We start from the raw sequence: 9760 nt of genomic DNA, 5'->3' as shown, positions 1-9760 counted from the left end.
TTTGTTTCGTTCTTTTTGTTCATTTTGTCCAACTCTGGACAAGCCATCAAACATACCCTAAGGGACTGGACAAGCCATCAAACATACCCTAAGGGATTGTTTGATGGCTTGTTATAAACAAAAAGGACATAACACCGGATTTGTAACAACTCAACCAAGTCAGACGTTTGTTTCCTTGTGCTCCTTGTGTCCAATGTTTGTTTTATGCTGTGTACAAAGAGAGATGAACAAAGAAAAAGAAGTCATTGGCACCTCACCGCTGGCCTCACCACCAGCGTCGGTGACCCCCAACACTCCACCCCCACTGGCACCCAACGTCACCTCACCCATCACCGGCCTCACCAAATGCCAGCCTCACCCAACACTGCCTCACTCATCGTGAGCCTCACTCAACACCACCTGACACCCGTTGGCCTTGCCTCTGTAAGTAACCGTGGCTATTACATTATTAGGATTTGTGGCAAATAAGTTTGACCATTATGTTTATGTCTGGAAAAGTAAGAGTAAATTTGATGTTCTCTCATTATATGTGGATGACATTCTTTTAACTGGAAATGACAATGATGTGATCGTTAAAACTAAGTCAAGGTTAAATTCACAATTCGAAATGAAAGACATGGGAGAAGCATCCTATGTTCTTGGAATTAAAATCACTCGAGAGAGAAGCTCCAAGCTTTTAAGCTTGAATCAAGAAAGACATTTAAATCATATACTCAAGAAATTCAAAATGAGTGATTGTAAGTCAGTTAGAACATCTGTGGTAAAATGTGTTAAGTTGAGTAGAAATGATAGTCCAGGTGCTGGTCAGAAAAGGCTAAATGTCCCTTATGCTCAAGCTGTCGGAAGCTTGAAGTATGCTATGCTTTGCACTAGGCCGAATATCAGTTTTGTTGTTGGCCTCGTTAGTCGCTACCAGAGTAATCCTGGTTGGCCACACTGGCAAGCAGTAAAGATAATATTTTGATATTTGAAAGGGACTATAAACCTGAAATTATGTTTTCAAGGTGATACTTTAGAATTAACTGGATATTCTGATGCTGACTTTACAGGCAGCAGGGATGATAGTAAATCCACCTCTGGATATGTTTTTCTCCTAGGAGGAGGTGCAGTTTTCTGGTCTTGTAAAAAACAAGGCTGCGTAGCAGAGCATACTCAGGAAGCGAAATATATTGCATGTAATGCAGCTGCCACATTTGCCGTTTGGATAAGCCGCTTCATTAGTGATTTGAAGCAGGAAATAACCAACGGGCCAGTCCAGATTTATTGTGATAATTAGGCTGTCATCTCTCTTATGAAGTGTGGAGCTGATAATTCAAAAAGTAAACATATAATGGTAAAATACCATTATATTCATGATATGATTGAAAGAAATAAAATCAAAGTCAGCTACTTGCCTACATCTGATATGATTGCTGATCCTTTAACCAAAAGTATATCAGAGAAAATGTTTTCAAAACATGTATTCAGTATGGGATTAAGATATGTCTAATATAAACATATGACTGGATGAGAAACTTAAATATATAACTCATTCCAGGATATTGATGTAAGAAAAATACTCTAATAGTGGGAGGCCAAAACCTGCATCTAGTTTTTTTCCACATGGCCAAGTGGGAGATGTAAGTAACCGTGGCCATGTTTCACGGAGTTGTTTCAATCGTTAAAGAGAAAGGAGGGTCCACTCTTTCTCTAACGTTTGAGACTGTAGCCTTATCCAGAATGATCAGCTCATTCTGGATAAGATCCAGGTGAAACAAAAACCAGTTGCTGGGGTAAACGGCTACCCAGAGGGAGGTAAATCTCCCAACAACCCTTCTCTTTTTATAGGAGAAGGGATTACTCACTGTGTATGCAATGTGTGAGTAGAAACCCCCTTTGATGAAGGTCGTTTACGATATCCAACCTCAAATCCTCTATTCTCTTCCTCACTTCGATCCTACAACCTCTCATTGACCTCACCCAACATCGTCTCACCCCCGTCAGCCTCATCCCCACCGGCCTCACCCATCGCCAGCCTCATCCAATGCCGGCCTCACCCATCACCAGCCTCACCCCATCGGCTGCAAGAGAGAGAGAGTTCGGGGACCCCTTCCCTGACTTAAAAAAAAATGTTCCCCTGTCCTTGTTCTAATTGTAACAGAGGGAAGTAGAACAAAAATAACATGATAAAAGGATGCGGCAGGCACGTTTTGCGAGTCCACCACGTCTCTTGTTAGTTCGACATGGCATTCCATGGGGCCGCGGTGTCCCACTTGACGTGCAAAACGCCACATCAAACAGCCCCTAATGGAACATGGCAGAATATCACTATCACATCTTGTTCTTGTGGTAAGCTAGGGTGTCATGCCCTGATCACAATCTTTTCTTTTTTTTAAAGGCAAGCTGGGGTTATGCAGACCCATACCAGAATGTATAACTGTACCATTGGGTTTTAAACCTGCAACGTCCTCAAGATGACGCAGCACTAGCTGCTCCAACAAGAGAAGGGGAGCCTGGAGAAGCCAAAGTAATATGATGGGCATCGAGTATGCCAACATATCCAGTGTGATATGTAGGGTGTCAATGTATCGGGTTTACGCAAACCCGACCCGAACCAAACCCTATAGAGTTTGGGTATGATGATAAATAAGAAGACTCCATTAAGAGCTGGGTCTGATTAATACATGGACCTGGGTATAGTTTATGAAATTTTATACCAGACCTAGGGACCCAAGAGATCAGATTAAGATCCGTAAATTTTCAATGTAAAAATGATAAAAAATATCATTTTATCGGGTCTGGTTCATGTAGTTCTTATGAGCCCAATTAGACCCAAGTCCGAACCTGATACCATACACGAAAATCTGGTTCAAGTCTGATTTCACCTGTGTCTGAACCAAACCTGACCCGTCGACACCCCTAGTAATATGTGGACACTATGCCCCATAACAGATGGAATGGAAGAAGATAAATATAATCCAAGGCAGATACTTGGAATGTTCTCCTACTTCCAACTCCATTACAAGGAAGAAGTAAAAATTGGCTTTTAACTTCGAGTTCAAGTGCAAAACTTTTTTTTTAATGACAAATGAAAACCCTCACTAGAAATGGGTCACTAAATGGGCCTGCCTTCCTGCGAAGTAATACTCCAGGTTGAGGACACGGTCACTCAGCCTTAAGTGCCCTAACCATGATAAAACAACGGCAGCTCTATACGCCAGTGGGATTTGACCCTGATCCTTCATGATGCAGGAGCAGGAGCTAGTGGAACTTATCCGGGTTCACAGGGTTCATTTGGATCCATTTTATAGTTTTGAATTTTCTTTTATTTAGATATCTTGTAATGAATACTGGATCCAAATACTTGATTCATATCCCAACTTAGCAGTTTATTAGGATTAGCAAGTTTTTTAATTAATGTTTATCATAGGTAGGTTTAGTAAGCTTGGATTAAGATTATTTCCTATACATATAAGAGAGATCTAGGGTTTATAAATTTAGAGTCGAGTGTATTGGGATATTGAATCAGTTAATTTTCAGTCGTTTCAGTTAATTTCTTGTTATTTTCCTTAAGTTCCATTTTATTTTCCTACAATTTCTTTTACATTTCCTGCTTTTCCTAGATAATCTCGTAGTTTGTAGAATTTTTCTGTAAATCCATTCCCGGATTTACATCACTTCAGCTTGACACGAGACCCCGCCGACCACGATTAACCACTGCGGTAGTGCCACGAGTTCGAAACTCATGCATGTGCATCCATTGCAGCGAGGCTGAAGTTAGGTGTAAGTAACAAATGCGAACTGCAGGCATGGCCGTTCCAACTTCCATCTACCACTTTATTGTGGCAGACCGGATCGACTCGTTCTGCCATGGGTACAACTGTTCAGGATCTACTTCGAAACTAAAGTCTAGCTAAGTTCATTATAAAATGTTTCACTTCTCTTGATTAAGTCATTTTTTTTTCTTTCACCCGTTTTTAAGAGAAAGTAGTAGAACGACTTGACCACTGCTGCAAATAACTGGGTCAATGATTGCTCAGACGAGCCAGTTGGGTCCTGACAACATTGCAAGCTCTAGTTGAGTCCAGTACATGGTTTTGCAGATATCATCTGGCGTATGTCGTCTAACTTTCCCAACTAAGTAGGTTGGCTCATTTATGATTCGTCTCTAGTTACCAGCGTAGTGGTAGGAAAAAGATCGAATGAAGATCAGGTGCAATGTGATTGCACGGTTTAAGTGTGCTGCCGCACCTGATCACCTACGTACCATCTGCTGTTGAGCCCTAGAGCTGTATCACAAAGATGGTGAGTGATCAGGTGCAGCAGCACACTAAAAGTGTGCAATCACATTGCACCTGATCCTACTTCAAAAGGATCATCATCCTCTATAACATATCAATGGGGGGCGAGAAACTAAAGGAACAAATCAACAAACTGAACTTGAAGTATCAAGCATGCTTGTTTTCAAGTGAGCTCGAGCGCCGGATGAGCTAGAGTCAAGTTTGAGCTAGTTCATTTGGGAAAAAGCTACACTGTTTCAAAAGGTAGAAGAAAAGAGAATTTAAACACTATACCTATATATTGAGGGAAGCAGATCAGGTCATGCTGAACATGAGCGTTTTTGCTCATGCCTACATCGTGGCCGTCTGTTTGTATTTTGGATGAATGCCACGTGGTTTTGCTGACTTTTGAGCTTTTTAAAATGCAAATCGGATGGCCACGATGTCGGCATGAGCAAAAACGCTCATGTTCAGCATGGCCTGATCTGCTTCCTTTATTGAGTCAAGCTCGAATTAGCTAGTTAAAAATGAAAAAGGTTTACACTGTTCAAAAGTTGGAAGGAATAGATAGACTACTACTTATCAAGCCTATACAAGCTGAGAGCCTATTGTACGAGTTTAAACGAGCTCTTTACAATCCAAGCACGAGCTGGGCCATGATGGTCTCATTTTATTTTCCAGCGCTTATGTTATTTCTACCCTATCCATCCAATCAAAAACCTGTAATCTCTTTTTTTTTTTTTTGGACAGAGAAAGCTGGAGTTAGGCAGACCCCTACCAGTTATTCAATCATATACCATTAGGATTTGAACTTGCAACATCCTAACACAAAGTGACGTGCACTAACTGCTCCTGCCGTACAAGCAGAACCCCTGTTGGTCAAAAGCATATAAACTTAGAAGGCCATATATGTATGTATCACAGGTGACGACGTGAACATCCAGGATGCGTTTCTGTTGGACTGAGTGACGACAGTTGCGAAAACATTGGCCATCACCTGTAATCCTTATGACCACAAAGATTTATAGCTCATGGTGTGTGTTTGAAACTTTGAATACCTCGGTTCTCTTTCACTCATCAGATCGTGTATCTTTGGCCCAATTCACTCTATCAAGTCGGGCTAAAAGATCGGTAGTTATAACCATGTCAGTATCGGCCTATCCGTATGGTATCGGCAGAACATCCATAAGCATCACCCCCTTGGCTTTTTTTAATAAAATGTAAAAATTAATTACTAAAAGTTAATTTTAACTATTATTTTAATGGTTTTAACACGTGTTAAAATTTGATTGAAAGTAGTGTTTTTTTATTATTTTTTGGCCGATACAGAATGATTCACTTGAGTATTGGTATCGGCCGATACAGATGAATCGTTGGCCAAACGATTCAGGGCGGTACTGACAACATTGGTTATAACAAAAAATGGATATCTTAGATCAGAGATTTGAGATTGAATCATGGCCCTAGAGTTTTTCTTTTTAATGTCGGGTTTTCACATAGCGAGCTCTCTCCACGAGAGAGAGAGAGAGAGAGTATTTATGATCCATGAACCCAAAGTCAAATCTCCGTAGTAGTACTTGATAGCGGTTTTAATGGACTCCCTTAATTTTCCCCCAACAAAAAAAACTTTTGATTTTTTTGGGACCCACATGCGCCATCAAACAAGCGATTTTATCCACCGTTTAATTTGCCCAAGTGAATATCCCAGAAAAAAATTGAAAGAAAAGCTTTATATATATATATGAAGTGGGCCTCGTAGCTAACATGGCATTGTAAAGAGATTTGACCCTTCCATTTATGGCGACACGTCGTATACATGACAACCTCACCAAAACTGCACTGTTGAACCGGAATGTGAAAAAAAACCCAATCAAGGCAGGAAAGAGTGCGCTCCACTCACACTCTCTTAATGGTTCAAGCCCGGCTTGGCGAAGAAGGTGAAAAAGAAAGAACACGAAAGATCGAGTAACTCTACCAAGCGGCACCTGACGCGCGATTAACTCCCCCAAAACTGTAAGCGGGAGACAGTGTATCAGAGCAACAGTGTGGGGCTCAATAAATCCTTCCCGGACCTCGCACGAATATCGCGACACCAGCATTTACGCTCCGCATTGATGCGCCCCAACTGTCCACGCTGAGCTAGTGTATAAGTAACCATGCAGCAACACTCCCTTCCATCAACCTCTGTAGAGAGAGTCTTGAGTGTTTGTTTGAGAGAGAGAGAGAGAGATGGCGAGCTGGGTGTTATTTTTAGGGGTGGCTGCCCTGTTGGTGGGTGCTGCGTGCGGGAGAGAGATGCCCAGCGACGCCGGGCTGAGAGATGAGAAGAACTTTATAGTGGGGAGCGGCATCGGGGCCGCTGGAGGGATCGGGAGTGTCGCCGGAGTTGGTCCTCTGGGCATTCCCTTCGGCGGTATCGGTGGTGCTGCCGGCGTAGCCGGCGGAATTGGTGCAGCTGGTGGGCTCGGTGGGCTTGGCGGAGTCGGTGGTGGTCTCGGTGGGCTTGGTGGGCTTGGTGGAGTTGGTGGCCTTGGCGGACTAGGTGGTGGTCTCGGTGGCCTTGGCGGAGCAGGTGGTGGTCTTGGTGGCCTTGGCGGAGCAGGTGGTGGTCTCGGTGGCCTTGGCGGAGCAGGCGGTGGTCTCGGTGGCCTTGGCGGGGTTGGTGGTGGACTCGGTGGCCTTGGTGGGGGACTCGGTGGCCTTGGTGGGGTTGGTGGTGGACTCGGTGGACTTGGCGGAGCTGGTGGGCTCGGTGGGATAGGACATGGGCTCGGCGGTGTGGCTGGTGGATTAGGTGGCGGAGTTGGCGCCGGTGGGCTTGCTGGTGGTCTCATTCCTTGATGGGGGTGGTTTGATCGACGTGTTAGTTTTGCTTGAGTTAGACAAACCAAAGGTTGTTTTGTGTGTGGACTACTGTGGACGTTTTTCTTTTCTTTTTTGTCTGTTGGTTTTGTTCTTTAGTTCTTGCGGTTAGTGAATGGGGAGTGCATGCACCTTAATGCAGGTGTGCATGCGTGTAAATTCCTATCCTCATGAACGCATGTGCGACGTTTGTTTTCCTGTCTTTATGGTATACGTGTGAACTTTTTTTTTTGAAGAGAGAAATGTTTCTCCTGGATTTTTAATAATGAAGTAGTTTATCTTCAAAAATCAGAGATAGTATAGTTTGTCTATTCTTGTTTTTGTATGTTTTGCATGAGAGAGAGAGAGAGACAATGAACTGAGTTTATCATCTAACAACTGAAATTTTCGACCTTGTTAAGTGAAATTTATTCAAGGCTGACTCAGCCAACTCGCCGAGTTGTACTGATTGACCTCATTGTTCTGGTTTCTCACTACCAACCAGATTGTTTCAACCTCTTAGCATTTAGAACAAACAAATGGCCAGTTCTCCTCCCACTCTATCCGACCAAAAGAGAGAGAGAGAGAGAGAGAGAGAGAGAGAGAGAGAGTTTATAAAGTTTCCATTCCACGGATCTGAAGAAAGCTCTAAAATATACGCATACCGACAACAAACTATGATAATAGTGATAAAATAACAATAAATGGTTATTTACAGAAACATAACTAGCTTTCTTTGGCAATCCAAATTCATAACTAAAAATACTTATTAAAAACCGTACCTAGTTTATTGTTCAGTTATGAAAATTCATACTTTTAAAAACTATTATTGTTTTAACCATAATTATTAGTTCATAAATAAAAATATCCACCAGTTTTACCCAGATTAAATATAGTAGATCATTCATTTTACTGTTATTAATCATCTCTCTAGATAAGTGTAAGATAAAATCATGAATTTTAGTGAAAATAGGAAAGGCCAACTTAGCAGATTCTTTTGGTTGACCAGAAAATAATTGGTATGCACACTTGAATTACGAACTTTTCTTGGTAAGAATTTGAATTAGAAAAATATTTTTAATATGTTTTTGTAATTCATGATAATAATAAAATCAAAACAACAACAATATTACTAAGTCTTCCTTTTGGCTCACCGCCGTCCAATAAACATTAATAACAACATTAAGTAGCAAATCAGACCGAATCAATACATACCAATAGCCTAGCAGTACTTAAGTGTATCACCAACTTTCAACACATAAACTTCTGGTCATTGTCAGATGTTCTTTTTATTAATAATAAACTAAGCTTTTAATGCCCATTTATTGTTGAAGTACCCTTTAGATCAATTCAAAGCACCAATTCAATTAATGCTTATTAGTTATTACACTGATGCATATCTGATCTTCTTGAACCGTGAAAAGAACTGGAGTACGTATCAGGTCTACTATGGATGGCTTCTACGCCTCGTATCGTAGATGGGTCCAAAATTTTTCTTCAGGGTTGCTGGTACGGTGGGAAGTTGAGCCGTGTGGGTCCTACCTTAAACCCTTATCTTCAACATAAAGCGTGTGTACTCGATCTGAAAATTACCTAAGAAATGGTTGCCCATCCAACCTGTGTACCTTTGTCTTTTCCCTGTTAAAAAACAAAAACATGTCTACGTTTTGTATACAGTAGGACCGATCAAATATGTTACTGTGAAAGTGAATCATCTGCTTAGATTTCTGGTAAAAGAGAGAAATTCTTGTGATTACAAATGATGACCACACGGCATATTTTCAAGTCTAGTGAAACACGAGAAAGTGAATCCTGTGAAAGTTGGTCTCTAAATTGATTTTATGACCACAATCACAGCTTTTGGATTCTGGGTTGTGATTACTCGTCCCACCTACAGCCAAAGCAAAAACACAATAGTACTTAAGGCATTCGGTATTCTACCTGTTATGAATCAACTGGTTAGGTCGGCCCAGCCTCGACTTGGCTATATATGCAGTAATACGGACGTACTTAAGGTAGATGCATTTAGAGACGAATTAATATAAATGAATGGATTGCAAGTCTAGTATTATAAACACTATTAACATGCATATTCGGAAGTTCCTTTTTGAATTAAAAGAGACTTAATTAAAAGAAACTTGCTGATTACATCATTTCAATTCTTCGTGTTCGCCTCATTCTCTAGCTAGGCTTACTTCCACTGTCATTAGGTCTCACATAGCCCTAGTGGATAAAATCGGTTGCACTCATCCCCCTCTTCATACCCTTTCTTGGGATGTCCTTGATGCAAGTTCTTTTGGTGAAATCTGACCCCACAAATGTGATTCTTTTCTTTTAACGAAGATATATATTTATATCACTGAAATCTGACTTGTGAGCATGATTTGTTGTCAATTGAAAGAGCACAAAATTTTGTGACTTAAAAAAATCATATTTGTTATAAAAAAAAAAGATTCAGAAAAGACTCAAAACAATTAATTGCATTATGAAGACGGGATGGACTACTACGTGAGAGTTTAGTTGATGTAAGGTTATAAATCATAATTATTCTGCACGGTGTAAAATAGGAGAGAGAGAGAGAGAGAGAGAGAGAGAGAGAGAGAGCAACTCTTGTTTATTGTGGCACACAATTCAATAACAAAAGTAACACATGAAGCCTA

The 9760-nt window shown here is 41.1% G+C and overlaps 1 protein-coding gene across 1 annotated transcript; it reads left to right on the top strand.

Annotated features, from left to right (window-relative positions):
• Positions 1 to 6554: 6554 nt before the first annotated feature.
• LOC149845444 (uncharacterized) lies at positions 6555 to 7100 on the top strand. Its single transcript, XM_089987966.1, has one exon. The coding sequence runs from the start codon at positions 6555 to 6557 to the stop codon at positions 7098 to 7100; it is 546 nt and encodes a 181-aa protein (XP_089844092.1).
• Positions 7101 to 9760: the final 2660 nt, after the last annotated feature.

This window comes from Nuphar pumila, chromosome 2, assembly GCF_984573655.1.
Source record: "Nuphar pumila chromosome 2, dmNupPumi1.hap1.1, whole genome shotgun sequence".
Classification (NCBI taxonomy): domain Eukaryota; kingdom Viridiplantae; phylum Streptophyta; class Magnoliopsida; order Nymphaeales; family Nymphaeaceae; genus Nuphar; species Nuphar pumila.
The sequence above is the reverse complement of the archived record's forward strand: the minus strand, read 5'-3'. Positions and strand labels throughout refer to the sequence as shown.